The sequence below is a fragment of the Vitis vinifera genome, chromosome 6, assembly GCF_030704535.1.
Source record: "Vitis vinifera cultivar Pinot Noir 40024 chromosome 6, ASM3070453v1".
Classification (NCBI taxonomy): domain Eukaryota; kingdom Viridiplantae; phylum Streptophyta; class Magnoliopsida; order Vitales; family Vitaceae; genus Vitis; species Vitis vinifera.
The window spans coordinates 6517697-6538774 of record NC_081810.1 but is presented as its reverse complement, the minus strand read 5'-3'; the positions used below and the strand labels follow the sequence as shown (position 1 = coordinate 6538774).

Genomic DNA, 21078 nt, shown 5'->3' with positions numbered 1-21078 from the left:
TCTTGTAAAGCCAAATTTCCAAGTAGTAGACATTTGGTATTGAAAATTAAGATGGTCAAGTCACCATTCATGATATAAGCCAAAATTTTTGGAGTGACTTCTCCCAAACAGCATGGCTCATGCCTTACAAGAGAGAGATCACAGAAATAGACAAGCCTTAGCATGCATTCTTCTCCAACACTTGGAAATTAACTACAAAGATGGTGACTTTAAAGACTTCGTCAATTAATAATATTCCACCATTGTCCCTTTTGGATTGGACTTTCCATTAAATCCCTTGCCAACCATTTTGCACAAACTAATTTTAACCCATCTTCTCGGATTCTAGTATTTTGATAGCCCTTTTGACCAAAAATGATTTTGTGAAGATTATTTTAAGATAATGTAATTTATATAAATCTTAGAATTTTGGAAGAATTATGTAAGCATGTAGTAGGTATAGAATATGGATAAATTTAGAATTCAAAAAAGTCACTTTAATGGGAAGTGCATTTTAAAGAAAATAATTTTCACTTTATATACTAAAATAATAATTTTAGTATGTTTTTAAGATTATCCTCCAACTAGTCAAAGGTGGGCTATTACATATACAAGACAAGCTGACAAGTACATTTTATTAGACCTCACCTATACAGCTCTCACATTACCCGTCATCATTTTAGTCTTTACAACAAACATGTTACTGATGATATTAATATTATTTTTACAAAGTGACAAGGTTTGTTAATAATTTATATTTTGTATTAGAAAGAGAAAAAAAAAAGTTAATGCATTTTCTTAATAAACCGTCTCATGTAATATCAAATTATCGTCTATATATATCAACCCCATCAGCCTCTTCCCAAAACCGAAACACGTCACGGGAATGGATCAAGATCACGATCATATGCACATGTCGCCACCGCCGGCGAACTCCACCGGGATGTCACCCATGCACCACATGGAGATGATGATGCACATGACATTCTACTGGGGCAAGGAAGCCGAGATTCTCTTCTCTGGCTGGCCCGGAGCTCGCAGCGGCATGTACGCCTTAGCCTTGATCGTCGTCTTCGTTATGGGCATCATCGTGGAGTGGCTTTCCTATTGCCGGCTGATCAAGCCTGGGTCGACCCATGCAGCCGCAGGGCTGGTTCAGACGCTGCTGCACACTATTCGGATTGGTCTGGCGTATATGGTGATGCTGGCTCTGATGTCCTTCAATGGCGGAGTGTTTCTGGTGGCGGTGGCCGGACACGCAGTGGGGTTTTTGGTTTTCGGGAGTAGGGTTTGCAGGGGGAGTGAAATGGTGTCGTTGGAGAAGACCTCTGATCTTCCTTAATGAGTCGCTGATCAGTTGAATTGGGTTGGAATTCAATTACAAATGGCAGTGTACTATTGTACGTACGTGGAACTTTATAATTAACCTATTTCTACTGCGTCTGTGTAAGGACGGAAATAATGAAATTCTAGGGCTTATACTGTATGTTCTTGTCTTGTCATATGATGACTTATGATTCTCGTTGCCTAGCTTTGACCCAAAATAGTACGTTTAAAAAAAAAATTTCAAAATATAAAATTATTTTAAAAATAATGTCCGATCAAATGCGTTTGTGCTATATAAACTGTCATGTCATAAAATCGTAATTAGTGATTACGGTTTTATTTTTTTAAAGTGGTTAGAAACTGTAGTTACCAATCACGATTTTAACTTTAAGTTTAAAGCCGTAGTTGGTGACTACGGCTTTGACCATTTAAAAAAAAAGTCAAAGTCATAGTCACCAACTACGGCTTTAAACTTAAAGTTAAAACCGTGATTGGTAATTACGGTTTCTAACCACTTTAAAAAAATAAAACCGTAGTCACCAACTACGGTTTTATGACTTTACAGCTTATGTGGCACAGACATATTAGATCGGACATTATTTTCAAAGCAACTTTATTTTTTGGAACTTTTTTTTAAAACACACTATTTTGGGTCAAAGCTCCTCGTTGCCTGAATTAAGGTAGTCGATTCTCAAGTTGGTGTTGTATCTGGTAAAAGGGCTCAACTCACCTTCTTCCTTTCCTGGTTGGTCAACAATTTCTAGTTCACCGCACATTGTTATGCTTCCTATGCTTCCCATGTATGATGCCAAATTATAGGAGTTAAGAAAAGCTAGCATGAGAATCTTTTCTCTTTTTCCTCCTTTTTTTTTTCTTTCTGTTCATCATCTATTCATACGAAGGGTTATATGAAGTTGCTCTGTATATAAATGTTTCTCACTTTGTTCCCTTGCCAGCCATTTCGCACAAACTAATTTAACCCATCTTCTTGGATTCTAGTATTTTGATAGCCCTTTTCATCAAAAATGATTTTGTGAAGAGAATTTTAAAATAATGTAATTTATATAAATCTTATTTAGAATTTTGGAAGAATTATCTAAACATGTATTATGTATAAAATATAAATGAATTTACAACCCAAAAAGGTCACTTCCATGGGGAGTGCATTTTGGAGAAAATAATTTTCATTGTTTCGTGCCTTTTGCTAATATATGATTTTTTTTTTTTTTTTAATTTTTTTTTTGGTTTCTTTCCAAGCTTGCTAGAGCCAGCTATTTAAATTTTCGCTAAGCTTGTTTTAGATTATTTATTTAATTGGGTTGACAGGTTGATTCTTGCTCTTTGAGTGTTATGTATGTATTTGTACATGGAATTGATAGTTATGAATGTATTTGGCTCTCTTGTAAAGCCAAATTTCCAGGTAGTAGACCTTTGGTGTTGAAAATTAAGATGATCAAGTCACCATTCATGATATAAGCCAAAATTTTTGAAGTGACTTCTCCCAAACAGCATGACTCATGCCTTACAAGATAGATCACAGAAATAGACAAGCCTTAGCCTGCTTTCTTCTTCAAGACTTGGAAATTAACTACAAAGATGGTGACTTTAAAGACTTTGTCAATTAATAATATTCCACCAAAATCTCTTCTGGATTGGACTTTCCATTAAGTCCCTTGCCAACCATTTTGCACAAACTTATTTTACCCATCTTCTTCATTCTAGTACCTTGATTTTCATTAATCCTTGTATCAACTCGTTTGACCAAAAATAATTTTGTGAAGAGACTTTTAAAACAAACTTTTAAATTAAGTAATTTATATAAATCTTATTTAAAATTTTTGAATGATTTAATTTTTCATTTCAAGTTAGACAAATATATGTATTGACTAATAATAATTTGACTATTATTTGTTTTATTGTTTAGAGTTGGATGTAACGCAAGAATAAATAAGAGATGAGATAACATATCATATCTCATGTTTGGTTAATGATAAAAACAGATAAGTTCATCTCACAATTTATCATATCTTATATTCAATCAAACATGGAATAAGATAACTCGATATTATCATATCCCATATATCATAACTTTATTTTTTATTTTTTATCAATTTTATTTTTATTTTTTTATATTACTTATCTTGCAAAATATATATATATTTTTGGTTAAAAAAGGAAAACTAAAAAAAATTATAAAATATATTATTAAATAATATTAATATATTTATTATTCAATATATAAAAAATATTTTTATATATTGAATAACATAATATAATAAATTTTTATTTATAAAATTTAAATATTTTAATCATGACTATTATTAAATGTAAAAAATAAAAAATATTGAAATATAATATAATTTTTATTTTTAAACATTGAAAAATAATATATATTATATCTCATTTTTATTAATTTACAAATTAAATATAAAAGATCCATTGAATATAATATTCAATAATATCATATCTTATTAAAAATCATATATGTACATTTCCTAATATACATATTGTTGGCAGATCGAAGGGTTGACTGCGTCCATCAACTCCCCTTGTGTTCACCATGGGCGCTTGGATGAATGTACTGTAAGATTAGGATATACGCATTTCCTACAAGCAATTGCTTTTAGGAGAGTTGGTAACGCCTGAGGTCCTACATATATATATTCTATCCTACTAACTAAACATAACCTTAAAATCTTTTCTAATATTTTCATTCCACCCAAATTTTGTTTTCTTTTCTTTTTCACATTTTTCATCCCATATTTTTCATATTTCTATAAATTCAAGTACCAACTTTTAATACCTTCATCATTTTCAACATTGTTGTAGAGAGTCATAAAAAATTATTTATTTTTAATTAAATGGGATTCTCTCAACATATTTTTAAAATGAGAAATTAACACTCATATAATAATCTAATTTTTCTTAGTGTGGCATCTCAAAATATTGAAAATTTTCTAGCATTCATTGTAAAATGACTAAAATCATCAAAAATATTTTTCTTCACTTATATAATTATTAAATATGTTTTTATCTTTTATTTTTAAAAGCCAAAACAAATTTGAATACCAAAAATATTTAGCATTTATAAAAATTAGAAACAACATTTATATTTTCTATCTAAAAAGAGAAAAAAAATAAAAGTCTCATACTGATAGAAAAAAAAGAAGAAAGAAAACATTTTCCTAATAAGCTTCTTGATTAACCATGTATTTTCCCATATATGGAATGTATATTGTACTACACACTATTCCATTACCAGTACAATGCCGTCTCATGTACTATCAAATTGTCGTCTATGTATATCAGCCCCATCAGCCTCTTCCCAGAACCAAAACACGTCAAGGAAATGGATCACGATCACGATCACGATCACGGTCACATGCACATGTCGCCACCGCCAGCGAACTCCACCGGGATGCCACCCATGCACCACATGGAGATGATGATGCACATGACATTCTACTGGGGGAAGAAAGCCGAGATTCTCTTCTCTGGCTGGCCCGGAACACGCAGCGGCATGTACGCGTTAGCCTTGATCGTCGTCTTCGTTATGGCCATCATCGTGGAGTGGCTTTCCCATTTCCAGCTGATCAAGCCTGGGTCGACCCATGTAGCCGCAGGGGTGGTTCAGACGCTGCTGCACGCTATTCGGATGGGTCTGGAGTATATGGTGATGCTGGCTTTGATGTCCTTCAATGGCGGAATGTTTCTGGTGGCGGTGGCCGGACACGCAGTGGGGTTTTTGGTTTTTGGGAGTAGGCTTTTCAGGGGGAGTGAAACGTTGCGGCCGTCGGAGAAGGCCTTTTATCTTTCTCCAATGAGTTGCTGATCAGTTCAATTGGGTTGGTGTTCAATTACAAATGGTTGTGTAATATTGTACGAGGAACTTTATAACCCATTTCGATTGCATTTGTGTAAGAAAGGAAATAATGAAATCCTAGGCTTATATTGTACATCTTGGTTTACATGCCCTGATCGTTAGCCTTTTGTGCGGGTCGAAACTTATTTTCACTACTTAGGACCCTTACAATTTATATACTTTTGGAAATGTTAGCCTTCCCCCGTTTTATAGGATAAATATTATTATTTGGAAAAGTTGGGTTCCTAATTATTATTATTCTTATTTGAAAAAACTAGGCACTCTCACAGGCTAACTATTATTATTATTATTATTTGAAAAAGCTATGCTCCTTGTAGGTTAAAAAGAAGGGGACTTGTGGGTAATCCTAGTAGAAATTTCAGAGATCAAACTTGAATACTCCTTACTCCTTATATAACCAAAGAGTTGATTTCAAGGAGCATTATGATTGAGAGATCTTGATGGAAACCAATTTTAAGAACTAATCAATACGAGAGTCAATTAAAAGGGTACTATGTTTGAATTCACAGTCAAGGGATGAGTGTTCTATGCAATCCGCTTACTATATGTTTACATTGTATATGATGCCTTGTTAGGCAATTGGGTCTCAAACATATGACATTTTCATTCATTATTTATTATACTTTCACTTGGGGAGACTTCTTTTGAATGTGATTGATTATGACTATCATATTATCGTGGCTTTCTGCTTACACTAAGAGGATGTTTGGACCTCCTAATCAAATAACCAAGGATGTGTTCTTTATTTGTTTGCTTGATGTTAAACATTAAGTATGTCTTTTCTTCATGTAATAAATGTTATGTTTAATTTGGAGAATGTTGAGATTGAATTTGTCGTTGTGAACATTGATGTTGGTCTTGTAACTTGGATGGGAAGGTAGGTTTTGTACAACAGTGTATCATTCCCTTGTATCCATATCAATATTTATAAGAAACCATATGATGATTGATAAGATATCTATCAACTATACACTTGAAATTTACAGAAGACAAATCTACTTCAAACTTTTGCCTTTAACACATTTTCTATGAAGGAATTACCTATTAGCCTCTTTTAACTTTTTGTGAACTATTGATTATTGAAAACTCTTCCTTTTCATCCCATTTACCAATTTTAACTCATCAATGCATTGTTCCAAAGCCTTCTTTTTCTTTTGTAGTTGGAAAACAACATTTCCAATTGGCTTGTCTACTTTAATCATTAGGATTAAGGGTCTCCAAAAAGCCCGCGGCCCGCTTTAGGCCTGGCTCAAGCCCGTTTATGGGCGGGCCGGGCCGCGGGCCTAAATTTAGGCCCAGCCCTTAGGCCCGCCCTTTTTAAAAAAAAACTACAAAAATAAAAAGTATTAAAAAAATATTCAATTAATAAGCATAAAAGGAATGTAGCTCAGTTGGTTAGAACCTTGAAATTTAAACATGAGGGGAGGGGTTCGAATCCCCCCCTCTCTCTTCCCTTTTTTGAAAGCCATTTTGGCTTATTTAAAAAAGCCCGTCGGCCCGGCCCGGCCTGCCCAGCCCGCTAGCCCACGGGCCTAGCATTTTAGCATGGCCCGGCCCGTTGACCAGTCAACGGGCCCATAGGCCCGGCCCGAGTTGGGCCACAGACCTCCTATTTACGGCCCAGCCCGCCCGTTAGAGACCCCTAATTAGGATCGATTCGTTTTATTGATAATAGGTGGAATGCTAGCGAGGAACTCGGTTGACATTTGCTTCTAACTTGGGGAAAATTTTTTGTTGACTACAAAAAGTTTTTGTTCAATTTTAAACATAAAAAGTGACAAGTGTAGTTAGTCTTGTGATCAAATGGTTTTCTATCCATGTTGTTTTTTTTTTTTTTGTTATATCTTAATTTTAGTTCCTACTTTTAATTTAATTTTAATCTTCTACTTTTAGAAAGCCCAAACTACAATATGATATCATAATTACTCCGAAAGCTATTTTATAATTTTAAACAATAATTTTTATATTATACTTTTATTTCTTTACTAAATATGAAATAACATTTAAAGAGGATGTCAACTCTATTTAAATGGGTAAACACATATTCATATTAATTTCACTTATTTTAACTCTTTTATATAAATATTAAATAATTTGAAGATGCATAAATTTCTAATTAATTTTAATTATATTTGGTTTTCTTTTATATTTTTCTTAAGATTATGTTTGGTTCCTAAAAAGTACTAAGAAAAAAAAAATTAAAGAAAATAGTTTTTTCATGATTTTATTATGAAAAATAGTAAAGAAATTTAAATATAATTAAAAGTAATAAAAAAAATTATATATTTTAAAATTATTTAATTTGTATATAGAAAAATTAAATAAGTGAAATGAGTTTAAAATATGATATAAAAATTATTTATTTAACTTTAAATCTAATTTTTATTTTTCATCTATATGTTTTTTTCTCTTGAATTTTCAAGAACCAAACATAATATTGTTTTCATTAGTACTTTTGGGGATGAAACATAGCCTTTATGTTTTACAAAAGTAAGGAAATCTTTGAAGCAATTTTTTATTTAACTAAAAAATTATTCTTATCCTCAATGTATAGTAACATAGAAATTAAAAAAAAAAAAAATTGTCAAACGGCCTATGAATAATGTCCAATCGTAACATGACAAGATCCATATTCTGAGGGAAGGACACCGGGATACTCTTCTCCGGCTGGCCCGGAGCTCGCACCGGCATGTACGCCGTAGGCTTGGTCTTCGTCTTCGTGATGGCCTTCATCGTGGAGTGACTCTCCCATAGCCGGCTGATCAAACCTAGGTCGTCGACCCACGTTACCCCAGGGCTGGTCCACGTTCTCCGCATGGGCCTGGCGTATGTGGTGATGCTGGCTCTGATGTCCTTGGCGGTGTGTTTCGGGGGCAGTGAAACGGCGTCGTATCATAAGACCTCTGATCGAGGAGAATTCCATTCATGGAGTAACTGTATTGGAGAATATTCAATCTTTGTTTCTCATATTTTATTTGATAATTTTTATTTTCTTAGATTAACGTTTTTTCCTTTTCTTTTTAATTATTATTTTCTATTTTTTAAAATTTTAAAATGGTGTAATAAATTATTTTAATATAGATTTATTATTATTTTACTAAAATAACTTAATTATTAATATAAAAATTATAATAAATCATATGATATTTCTAAGATAATATTTGATTTTCAATATATTATCTAAACATTTTTTTTATTTTACAATGAAAAAAAAATTCCAAACAAATAAATGCTTTCATAAAATCTCTTTTAATTTATGGTGGAAGTTTCTTCCACGTCTCTTCATTATATAATAAAAAATAAAAAACTTAAACCACTAGAAGAATTTGGTAGTTGAGTTGTGACTAAACATAATTATTATTTTTATAATTTAAGCTCTTTTTAAATCATATAGTATATTTTTGTTTGTTTTAATGTTATATTTGGTTTAGCAAAAAACCAAGGAAAATACGAGAATAAAAAATAGATTCAAAAGAATATTTGATTTTGTTAATCAAATCACATACACAATCAAAAATAAAAAATAAAAAAATATATTTTTAAAGTGGTTTGACAATCAATGCCATCCATACGTTTATAGAGTACACCAACATTGAATAATCCACTAATAAATAGGAACCAATGATGAAACTCTTAAAAAATTCTCTCAATTATGATCACAACTAAATATAAAAAATTTAAATATATAATAAAGACAAATTCATCGATCAACACATTAAATATATATATATATATCTAGCGGCATTACCCCTTCAACCTTGCAAATTAATGGGGTAACTCGATTCCATGAACTTATCGAGGAGCTTGATCTCAGTTGGCATGATCCCGGACAAAAAATCAAGTATTACAATTTAATAGAATTTAAGTCAATAAATTATTTTTATATAATATTTTTTATTACCCATCTTACATTTTTATTACATTTCATTTATAAGTCCACCCATGATGTAAGTAGTATGTAACAACCATCAATTACATGAACCCACAATTAAAAAAGTAGTTTTAGTTTAATCATATTAGATACAAGGATCCATGATATGAAAGAGACTATTTCTTTTTCCAACTTCTTTGTGAATATACAAATATATATTCCAAATTGAAGCCCAATCATTCCTTGATCGAAGGAAGTGGATAAGAAAATGGAAAAACCAAATTCAAAGTCAATTGAATTTTTAGAAATATTTTTAAATAGTTGTGTTTTTGTTCGTAATTGAAATACTCCATTAGAGTAGTTTGTTATACTTTAAAAATAGACTATCATTATCAACAAGTTTTAAAACTTAATATAAGCAATGTTGATAGTAGATCAGGTTGAATAAGACTTTTTTTGCCTACAATGGGAAGCGAATCCCCTCTCTACCAAGGGATAAACGAAGAATGTTCTCTTCCGAGCCAAATTGACCTTACATTAGAAAATCATCTCAAAAGGTCGAAGATCTATTCTAAGATATATGTCAATCAATAAAGATATTTTTTTTTTTGTATTTTAATTTTAACTTACTTGTGATTTTCTAGTTTCTAGTAGTATTAAACAATAAGATTCTAACACCCATCCATAGTGCCCATTTCACACGCCCATCATCCCTTCAGTTTCATGATTTAGGAACATAAAAGTCCATTACCATTTTCTAGATTGGCAGGCAGCTTCATAGATTTAAGGAGCAAAGACTAAGGCCATTTTCAAAGTCTTCTCTGATGAGTTCAAGTCATATTAAAAGCCAAATCAATAGAGTTGTCATGGGGAATAATTTTCTTTTGTTGAATTTAGGTGCAAGTTGAGTCCAAGGAATTCTAAATGATAATACAAATATTATAAATTTTTATTAAATATAAAAATAATTTACTCAATGAGATATTAAACTCTTTCCATACAATTATTTAAAAAAGTATTATTTATTTATTTTTATTTTTTATAAAAAAAATACTTATGAAATGTTTGATCCCGGAAAATGTGGAAAAAAAAGAGGAAAAATATAAGAAAATAAAAAATAAAGGAAAATAAAAAATAAATTTAAACTCAAAAAATTATTTCTATATGTTTTTTGGAAACTATTTTATTTATTTCCCTTTATTATATAAAAATTAAATAATTTAAAAATATATGATTTTTTGATAAACTTTAATTATATTTTAATTTTTTTTATATTTTTTACTATGAAATCAACCATAAAAAACCATTTTTTATTTTTTTATTTTTGGATAATTTTCAAGACAATAAGGATAATTTTAAAAATATAACTTTCAAACATAAAATCTAGCTTTTCAAAAAAAAAATAAATATTTTTATTTCCTCTATTTCCACATTATGCTTCTTTTGAATTTAGGACTCAAAAGTTCCCAACAAGCCTAAAACAGTGAATTGATGGTCTTGATCCCACATGTGAGTTGAGTTTCTAAGAAAGGCCCAGACCCAACTACCCAAAACACAGTCATCATCTGACCATTTCCCTCATTTTCTTGGACCAAAAATTCAGTAAGAGGAGTAGAAAATGAGAATGATAGGGGACATGTGCCTGATAGTTTTGCCTTCACCCAGAAGGCACATCCAGAACTTGGACCCTTCGTGTTGATATTTGTCTTGACCATTACAAGAAGGCATGGTGGAGGACACTCATCCCATCTTCATCAAACGAAGTCATGCATGCACTTTGCTGGCTTTCGAAGAACTCAGAAACGTGGGACCCCTTTTTTCTCTTTTCTAAGTCACCGCTCAATTCCCTTTGGGTTCCACATTTTTTGCCTTTCGAATTTCGCAAAGGGCAAATGGATATTAAGGCAAAAATTTAAGTGAATTGAATTTGGATTAGTCATTTTTTAGTTTCAATTAAATTTAGATTAATCGAGTTAGATTCTTATTAATTAAATTAATCAAATAGTATAATTTAAAATTTATCTATAATATTTAAAAAAAAAATTCGAATTAAAAAGACTTAACTCAAACATTAATTAAATATTAAAAATGATTACAACCTATCCAAAGGTCAAATTGGATTTGCTCAACCCATTCAAATTATAATTTTACCGATATGTTATATAGACACCCTTGTAACATTTTCTCTTCTTGATATAATGGATTTTACAATGTTAGTGAAAATTCATTATTCGAACCACTATCGCTTACACTTAAAAGTGTTTGATAAATCAATTTATTAATTTAATAATTTAATTTAAATTATTAAATATATCAATTATGTCTAATATAATAACTTAATATTATAAATTAAAATAAAATTAATTTTGATAAATCAATTTAATGACTTAAAGCTTAAACATAATTTAACTTAATATTAATTTTTAACAAATATAGTTTTAATTAAAAAAAAAAAGTTTCATTTGAAATGATTTTACTATATCTTGGGTTTTTTTTTTTGAAATTTTCATCAGGATTGCAATATGAGTAGGCCCAAGCCATCCAATCTAGAGCTCAGGTTGACCTAGACAAAATTTGAAGAGCCTCGTCATTGTCATTCTACTGTATATAATCCTAATCCTTGACTGACTTAGATTTAGAAAAAGGAATGAGAAAATCAAAACCACACACACAAAAACAAAAGGGAAGAAAGACTATGCATTGAGCGAGTGGGAGGAGATGTATTCTACTATCGTGGGAAAAGAATCTGAGTCCGCGTCTCTCAAAGTCCACTCTCCACAGCGTGGTCCCTGGAGTAAGAAAAGGGAGACGAGGACCAAAGAAAAAGCCAAGGAAAATTGCAGCTGGGTTTGATGCCAACCCAACAAGTCACGGACTCGGCCCGCACCTAATCCCACAGTCCTCACTCCTCACCCCCGAAACGGCTGATTCCACCGCTATTCTCGCCATCTAACTTCCTTGCAATTTCTATATCCTCTATCATACAAATATGCTCATCTTATAAAAGAAGTATGCACCATACTGTGATATTTCACGTCACATTTTGATGATTATATTCCAAGGGCAATACATACTGCTGCATAAACAAAGGGGAAAATTTCAAGGAACAATTTTTAGTTTCACAACAAACATTTTCTTGACCATACAAAAAATAAGGGGAAATTATTGAAAGCTAAAATGGTACTGGTAGAAGAGAGGAAACAAAGAGATGTAAGCAGGGCAACTCTCTTTTGTTAACATCTCTAACATTATTACAAGCGCTTTTCCAAAAGGCCAATCCCCGCCCCCCACCAACCACTAATCGTACCTAAATCATCATCATTCCTAATGATAACCCTTATAGACTCTCTATTTTTCCCTCTCAGACAACTTTTATTCCTTTCCTTTTTCCAAATTCTCACCCCTGAAATCCTGAAAAACCAAAGAAGAAAAATCTCAGCAATATTTTGCTTTTGATCATTGTCTATCATTTTTTTCCTTTTCCTTTTTTCTATGTGACTTGAGCATTTCATCATAAGATTAGAGGGGCCTCATCAAGTGTCAGTGAGTCCATCCCCGAGGAACATTCATCTCTTGGTGCTTCATTGCAGGAGGCGCCGGCCAGTGCTGCTTCTGCGGTGGATACAGGCTGTTCCTTCGCCCTGGTGCCGCATCTACAGTGATTATCAACAAGATGTTTATTGGAAAAAAAAAGATCAATTATCAAAGGGAAGTTTGTATGGTACCATGTTGCAGAGACAAACGGCCACCCAGGGATGGTGATACAACACCCATTTCATCAAAGTTGAGTTTCAGGGCCTGGGCTACTCTGGCTGGTATAAGGGCAGTGGAGCATTCTGATTAAACCACAGGACACAGCAATTAGAACAACTCCCTAGTGCCCATTAGAAAAAGGAAAAATGAGAACATGGGAAAGCAAACGGCAAAGATGCAAGAAGAAAATCTGTGAAAAGACCCGGCAAGTGGTCCCAAAAGAACGATTCCAGTTCACATTGTCAGGTTATATCCAAGAAATAAAAAAAATAGAAACCAGAAGATTAATCAGAATCTTTGAAATCAAACCATGCCATGAAAAGAATCAAAATTCAAAGCAAGTTGTGGATATTTAATGCAGTGGAGGTGCATTTTTTAAATGAATAGTAACAGATCAGACAGAGAGAGAAGACAATAAGCAGGTTAAGAAAAGGCTCAAACGACCCAAATGGGCGAAAATGGTACCCTGTTTCTTGCGTGAATCTGAAGGGTTGCCGGTTCCACGAGGCAAGAAAACACCGGTGCCACAAGACCCACTTCTGGAATCAGACCCACGAAGGAAAATGGCCCTCAGACCTGAACCCGCTGCTTTGTGGGTCGGTTGCTGTGGCAGAGCAGCCCATGTTGGCGTGTTCCCAAACCCACTACAAGCCCTCTCCTTGCTCTGCTGTCTCTGAGTTGCCCATCCTCTTCTTTCCCACAGAACCGAGTCTCTGTTTTGCTTCATAAGCTGTTGCTGCTTCAGCTGATAAAACTACAGAAACATACCAAACCAAAGATTAAAACGGAAGACTGGAAATCTGTAGACAACTTTAGGGTTCTTCACATGGGTTCTTACTTGAAAAGCTCGGAGGTGATCATCAGAGAGATCTTGGTTACTGTAGAATCCAGCGTTGGGGTTCTTCACGGGATTGATTAAACTGGACTTTAGGGATGTGGCCGGAAGTTTTGGAGAATGGTGATATCTGGGTCCATCGTCGTTGATTCCGGCAGCGTCGTAAAACAAATCCCAAGTGCCCCCTTTTCCGCTTATGGCCGTTGCCGGAGACACCGGTGTTTCTCTTTGGGTTCCAAGATTCGGGCCCAAGGGAGACCAGAGAGTCGACTGAGGCCAACCGGTGAAACCCCATAACTGCAAACACAACAAAAATCAGAACTTCACATGAATCAAGAAGAGCACATATAGAATCAGACGACACCACCTTAGGGTTCTCGGAGCCAACGTCTGGGTCATCTTCTTCAAGAAGGTACTGAGACTGAGCCAATCGGCGAGTCAACTTAGCAATGCAATCATCCTCGTCGCTCTCCATCTCGATCAAACTAGACCCACATGAAGCAACCCTGTTAGGAACATCCCAGGCAAAGCAAGCCCCGGAACTGCCCCCCTTGTTGATATGCTTCTTCTCAGAGATAAAATCATCTTCAGTGAAAAACTGAGATGGAAGCAAAGACTCCCTTCCATGCAAGTCAACAGCCATAGCCACAGAACTTAGGTGGGTTGTTTTGATAATACAATACTGAGGCTGCTGTTGCTGGGTGGAGAAGATACGATAATTACTGAGTCAGATACTCTTTTCTCTCTAGAGGGCGAATGTCAAACAAGGGAACACATTGCTTTAAGAAAGAAAAGAAGGTGGTCAGAAAAAGTTGGGAACAGTGTGAAAACACAATCTGAAGTTTGTGGGGGAGTGTACAGTGCTGAGGTTTTTTGTGGGTGGACTTGGAGTTGACGTTTGTCCAGCTATATGAGACTTGCATGAACTCCATTTTTATAATCAACAAAGCCATTTGCATAGCTATAAAGTTATTCCAGTCCTCATATAACTACAAATAGTTATAGTCAAAGTGTTATTATTTATTAGTTCAGGGTTCTCACTAGGGTTCCTGATGACTCATTACCATTTTGTGGTTGTGGGACAAGCCTTTGCTGAGCTGCTGGTCAACATGTTTGAAGAAGACTAAATTTGGCTTGGAGTCATCTGCATCTGGGTCAGGACAGTTTTACTCAAAATTGCATTTGCCACTTGGGTTTCAGGATCACTTGACCACATCTTTAGTATTTGAGGCTTAGAGGGAGGGGCTTGTGAATGAAAAGGAGAATGGCTTGTGTTATGTAGGGATTTTTGAACTCCTAATAATGTTTTATTTTCATAAAGACTCGGAATAAATTAAGGCAGATAAATGGAGAGTTGGGGTGATTTCATAGTAAACGCCCACAGATTCTCCAACTTGCTTTTGGGTGAGTAGTTGAGAAGACTGGTGGTTGGGTTAGGCCCTGTGAGCCCCATTCCACCACATGCCTCATGGTCCACCTCCCAGTCTTCATTCTTCATTTTTACATCTTTCAACTAGTTTTCAAAATACTTTCATTCTCAACTAAATCATGTGAAAAGATTTCTTTGATCTATTTTAGAAAAGCAGTTTGAAGAGATCACCCACAATAAACTGTAACACTCAACTACCAATCCAAATGCGAAGAAAAAGAAAGAGAGCAGAGAAGAGTAAGCGTTGTTGCACTTCCTTTTAATGCGTGTTGATGAGGATCACGGTTCATCAATGTGACATGTGACACAGCAAAGCAAAGCAAAATAGCCATTGACTTCTGCGTTTTACCTTAAAAACCGATCAGAATCCATTATCAGAAACTGAAGTTTAGTCTCTTTCTCTATACTTCATTTAGCTGAAGAGAGGAAAAGAGTATGGCAAAAGATAGGAAGATAGGGGTGGCAGTGGACTTCTCTCAAGGCAGCAACATAGCTCTGAAATGGGCCATAGATAATCTACTTGACAAGGGGGACACACTCTTCTTCATCCACGTCAAGCCTTCCCAAGGAGACGAGTCTCGCAACCTGCTCTGGTCGGCCACTGGTTCACGTATGTAAAGCTTTTCATTCTCATCAGAGTCGCTCATCATGCATGATTTTTTTTTTTCACTTCCATCTTCTTTGATTTCCTTGTTGATGATCATCTGGGGTTGTAGCTTTGATTCCATTAGAGGAGTTTCGTGATCTGGATGTGGCCCAGAAGTATGAGATCAACCTTGATCCTGAGTTCTTGGGTATGCTTGCCACTGCTTCTAGCCAGAAAAAGGTCTCTTCCTCTCTGTTTAATTTGTTGTTTATATGTGTTTGTCATCTGTGAGTATTGACTCAGAAATCAATACAGGCGAAGATAATAGCAAAGATTTACTGGGGTGATGCAAGAGACAAGCTTTGTGATGCAGTTGCAGAGTTGAAGCTTGATTCCTTGGTCATGGGGAGCAGAGGCCTTGGCACCATCCAAAGGTATATTTCTCTCTTCCTCTTTTGCTTGAAAACTTAGGTGAAAAGGAGGAAGAAGAAGGGAGAAATTAACATTGAGCATTTAAATCATTTACAGTATAGTTTTTAATGTATTGGTTGATTCAAAACAGGACATTTCTGGGGAGTGTGACCAACTATGTGATGGTCCATGCAACTTGCCCTGTGACCATCGTTAAGGATCCGAGCAGCCATGGCTTCTGATTTCATTTCCTGAATCTGATCTTACACAAACCGAGGTGGGTTCATGGATTCTCCCCAGAAATCCTCTGTTGAGATCATCTTCAAAGACAGTGGTGGTATGTACTAGTGTTCTTTTTAGTATTGCTTACTGTGTGTTCCAAGTATTAATTCATTTGCCCTTTGTTCTTTGTATTGATTGCATAAGTTTCTGCAAATCTTCAAGTCCCTTGTACCAATATCAATAAACAGATTTTGTAGTTTTATGATGTCACAAACTCCTTATTGAAAGCTAAATATAGAGAGAGACTAATCACTAGATATAAAATCAAAATACAAGATCATAGGACATAAAGAGTTTAGGCTCAAAATCTAGTTAATTCATATTTGAACCATTTATTTGGAAGCAATGAAGTCTTTGAGGTAGACTTTAGTGAACTCCTCCATTTTCTCTCTAGGAGGCAAGCATTCCTTGACTACGGGACAATCAACAAACTTCCCAACCCATTGACATAGGATAGGGAAATTCTCTTCAGTGAGCAATTCTACCTTCGTTACTTCTTGCATAACCACAAACCAAGAAGCCACCATGATTGCAGCAATGTCCAGATATCCAACAGTGTCCCCCTCCGAAGAATTCCTTCTCCTTGAGCTCGTTTTCTAGTGCTTTCAGCTGCTTCAAGCTTCTTCAATAGCCTTGTCCCGATCCTCCTCTTTGCTGCTAAAAGCATCCCATGCCACCCATAACGGCTGCATAAAATTGGGAAGGCAAGTTTGATTTTAGCTTAATGAATATGAAAGCGAAAATGAACTGTACTCATCATGTACCTTCTCATCGATGAACTTAGCCCAGAACCGCACCATGGCTCTGTCGCAAGGATCTCGAGGTAAGATAGGGTTATCTGTCCAAGTCTCATCTATGTATTCAAGAATAACAAGTGACTCTGCAATAGGCCTTCCAATTGTGTAGAAGGACTGGAACCTTCTTATGGATGGGGTTATACTTGAGGAGCAAAGGAATTTTATTTTGCAGGTCTTCCTCTATGAATTCAAATTGAACCCCCTTCAGTTTCAGAGCTAGTTTTATTCTTCGAGAAAAGAGACCTGCCCACATGCCAAAGAGTTTCACTTCTTGTGCCATTACAGTTCTACCACTTGGAAATATGCATCTTGTCTATGGATTTGGCTCATTTTATAGGACATTCACACTTTTTTTTGGTCAGAAGAAGGAAATTCCACAGAGGCTTCTTGATACCCAATTCTGTATTAATCTAATCTAGAGGTAGATGAACACATCTTTCTTCTTTAATGGGGAAAAGATATAAAATCAAAAAATACCATTCAAACTTGCTTGAATTTAACCATCCTAAAGTCAGTAACTGTCCCATATTATAATCCTTTAGTCAACCAATTCATCATCATTCAGTTAACTACTAAAATGAATAAATGGCTAGGTAACAATCAATGATGTGCTCCATGACACCATCAACATGCACCTCTCTCTCAGGTTCTTATGTATTCTATAAGGTATCTCTGTCTTGACTTTATCATACCCGGGATTCGAATTTACACTCTAGCTTGAAACCAGAATCAGTCATGGCTGTTGGTAAAAGAGCATTGAAGTTCTCTTATTTGGAAGAAAAGGCATGGTATTAGAGATATCTTTTGGCATCTGATATTGGATGAATCATAGGCAGTGATGAAAATTTTTGTTTTTTTTTAATCGATAATGAAATTAATGCACAAATTTAGTGATATACCACATAAGCTTTTATTCAAAGAAACAGAACAAAGTCTATGCAGCTCTATAGATCACTCAATAATTGAATTTGTTAATAAATCATCATATCCCTTTGTTAGTGATAATTATAGAAAGAAAGCCCAGAAAGAAAAGGGAATGCTGTAATCCTTGGAATCTTAGCATGCTTCTTCTTCTTCTTAATACTACAGGCAACAATAGTAGATTCATGGACAGGTTTTTCTGAACTTATCATTTAGTATACTCTCCCAACAAACATATAAAAAAAACACTATAAAGACTTTTATTTCTCAACAAATATAATGACATACCATATCAGTATTTATTCAAAGAAACTGGATTAAGTGTGCTATTGGGAGTGATTCTAGAAAAATGTTTCTAGCATTTTTAATACTTTGAATAATAAATTTTTTATAGTAATAGAAATATTAAAAGCGCTTCTTAGAATCACTATCAAATGGGTTCTAACTCTATCCAACTATGCATGGATCACACTCTTATGACTACAGAATACATAGTAGTGAAGTATATGACAACAAAGATTGGTATCATGCTATCAACCCTTCATTTCTGAGCAGTTAAGGAGTCAAAATGAACTCGAGAATAGGCAACATGTTTCTCTCTTGGTGGCACTCACTGCTTGAAGACAGCATCATCAAGGAGCCCCTGAGTCCATTCATGCAGAATGGGAAATTTCTCTTCACCTATGATGTTCATTCCCAGAGCTTCTTGGCTAACTCCAAGCCAAACTAGAATATTTGCTGCTATGTCTACAAATCCCAGACCGTCCCCTCCAAAGAATCTCTACTCTTCAAGCTCATTCTCCAGGGTTTTCAGCTGCTGATGAGCTTCTTCAATGGCCGTCTCTCGCTCCTTTTCCTCGCCCACCAAAGCCTTCCATAATGCTGGCAGGAGCTGCAAACAGCGACCCACATAAACTTTGTTCACTAACCATTAAACTATCACTTATTCTAAATCAAAACAAATTAGTTCTAATTTTTACCTTCTCATCTACGAACTTAGCCCAGAACCGAGCCATGGCCTTCTCATAAGGGTCTGTAGGCAAGATGGGGTTGTGCTACCAGGTCTCATCGATGTATTCTATGATGATAAGTGACTCTGCAACTGGCTTTCCATTATGCAAAAGCACAGGGATTTGCTTATGGATTGGGTTATGCTTGAGAAGCGAAGGACTCTTGTTGGACAAGTCCTCGTCTATGTATTCATACTGAACCCCTTTTAGCTTTAGGGCCACTTCAATTCTGCGGCTAAAAGGGCTTGCCCACATGCCAAACAGCTTCACTTCTTCAGCCATTGTTGCAGTTCGGAGAGGTGTGCTGCATGTGGGGTGGTTTCTTCATTTTTATAGGAGAGTGCAGTAGAGATTTTCTTGATGAACAAGGCTCTAGGCTTACCCTCTATAACTGGTTTCCTTGTGGTCATAATAGGGGCATAATGGCAAATGTTGATATTTCTGGTCATCGGATGGATGTTTGATGACGCCATTAACATGTCTGCAATTCTCACCCTGTGCGTTTGCCTTAAGACACTATGATTTCCACGGTGAAGTTTCAAACATTAGCCTGTCTTTGAATGGATTGCATGAATTTCAATAAATGATCATGTAGAAAATAGTGATGTGAATTTTATATACATATTGGAAGCCCAACAAGAATTTGTATTCTATTTTCTATAGGTTTCTTGATGGAAAAGAAAAGTAGTGAAGTAATGTAAGAAAAATGAAAAAGATATTACTTGAAATTTTTAATTAACTCAAAAAAAAAATTGTTATATTATTTAAAGAAATTAAAAGCTTATATTAATTTAATTTAATTCATATGAAGCATACTAGATTGACAAAAAGAAAAATTCTCCGTACTTATTTGAAATAAATTCTTGCAAAATATTTTACCATTAAAAAAATGAAAAAATAAAATAAATAATGAAAAAAAGAAAAAAAAAAGAGATAAAGGTAATATTGAAAAAGTTGAAGTTGTCACTCTCACTCCTTATACTTTAATGAAATTCAAATGCAATGAAATTTCACTCTTTTTTAAAAGAATTAAAAATTTTAAAATTATTCCTTCAAAATTGTGAAATCTTGTGCCTCTATAATTTCTTCCATTCTAATATCATATTTGAGAATTGAAATCAATTATTTTTTTTTCTTTCTAAAGAAATGAAAAATATTAAGACTATGTTTGGTTCCCGAAAATATTAAAGAAAGAAAAATAATATTAAGAAAAATGATTTTCTTATTTTTGAATTAAATATAATTTAATTTAATTTAAATTTTATATAATAGAGAAAAATAAATAAAATAAATTTAAAAAACATATAAAAATAATTTATAAAATTTAAACTTATTTTTTTTATTTTCCTTCACTTTTACTTTTCCTTTGTATTTTTTTTCCTTCAATTTTTTCAAAAATCAAACCTAATCTAAAAGATTTTCCTTGTCATTTTTATTTAAAAAGAAGAGGAAAAATATATTTATTGATAATTTAATTTTCCCTCCAGCAACTTTTCTATAGACCATAAAATAAAAAATTTATAAATTTGTCTCTCTTTTTAATATTTTCATTCCCCCCAGCTTGCTGGAAGCCTCAAACAGTCAAACTTTCTTGAAAACCAACATAATGATAAAGAGTGTTTGGTTGATAAGACAACTCTTGGAGTTGAGGCTGAATGTTACTCACTTACTCATGTCACTTGCATTAATTCTCATCCATGAAGTAAACCCAGGACCAAGCCTTGCTGCTCTGTCATAAGGATCTCTATATCCAAATCTTAATATTTATAGGTAGATGACCACAGAATTGGAACTCTATTAATAAGGAGCAATGCTCTGAGTTTTCCTCCTTATAATTCCGTTTGGAGAAGTACTTGTCCAATTTATTATTGAGTTCTCATTCCCAGAAACAGGGCAAAGCCCATGATACAGCTTCAAAATACATAACTATGAAATACATAGATGAGAAGAAAGGTTCCTCTCCCATCAACTCAGACTCATACATAAACCAACTCT

General features: G+C 34.2%; 4 protein-coding genes and 2 pseudogenes across 5 annotated transcripts; 3 read left to right on the top strand and 3 right to left on the bottom strand.

The window, feature by feature from the left end:
• Nucleotides 1–865: 865 nt before the first annotated feature.
• On the top strand, nt 866–1501 carry CTR5 (copper transporter). Its single transcript, NM_001281022.1, has one exon. It carries the CDS (start codon nt 866–868, stop codon nt 1319–1321), a length of 456 nt encoding a protein of 151 aa, NP_001267951.1. The 3' UTR covers nt 1322–1501.
• Nucleotides 1502–4603: 3102 nt separating this feature from the next.
• On the top strand, nt 4604–5137 carry CTR4 (copper transporter). Its single transcript, NM_001281036.1, has one exon. It carries the CDS (start codon nt 4604–4606, stop codon nt 5135–5137), a length of 534 nt encoding a protein of 177 aa, NP_001267965.1.
• A 7133-nt stretch (nt 5138–12270) lies between these two features.
• Nucleotides 12271–15147, bottom strand: LOC100265575 (uncharacterized). 2 transcript variants are annotated; one of them, XM_002280117.5, is made up of 5 exons: nt 14015–15147; nt 13651–13944; nt 13278–13566; nt 12785–12895; nt 12271–12712 (listed from the first exon to the last, which is right to left on the bottom strand). In XM_002280117.5, exons 1-5 carry the CDS (start codon nt 14288–14290, stop codon nt 12600–12602), a joined length of 1083 nt encoding a protein of 360 aa, XP_002280153.2. In that variant the 5' UTR covers nt 14291–15147; the 3' UTR covers nt 12271–12599. The 2 variants fall into 2 exon arrangements, with proteins under 2 accessions (XP_002280153.2, XP_010650964.1); XM_010652662.3 differs by having other exon boundaries at nt 12271–12700; nt 14015–14570.
• Nucleotides 15148–15380: 233 nt separating this feature from the next.
• Nucleotides 15381–16569, top strand: LOC100257097 (universal stress protein PHOS32). Its single transcript, XM_002281571.5, has 4 exons — nt 15381–15686; nt 15793–15902; nt 15978–16096; nt 16225–16569. The coding sequence occupies exons 1-4, from the start codon at nt 15512–15514 to the stop codon at nt 16313–16315; spliced, it is 495 nt and encodes a 164-aa protein (XP_002281607.1). The 5' UTR covers nt 15381–15511; the 3' UTR covers nt 16316–16569.
• Nucleotides 16570–16687: 118 nt separating this feature from the next.
• LOC104879539 (probable glutathione S-transferase) lies at nt 16688–17493 on the bottom strand (annotated as a pseudogene).
• Nucleotides 17494–18614: 1121 nt separating this feature from the next.
• LOC100255277 (glutathione S-transferase U8-like) lies at nt 18615–19402 on the bottom strand (annotated as a pseudogene).
• Nucleotides 19403–21078: the final 1676 nt, after the last annotated feature.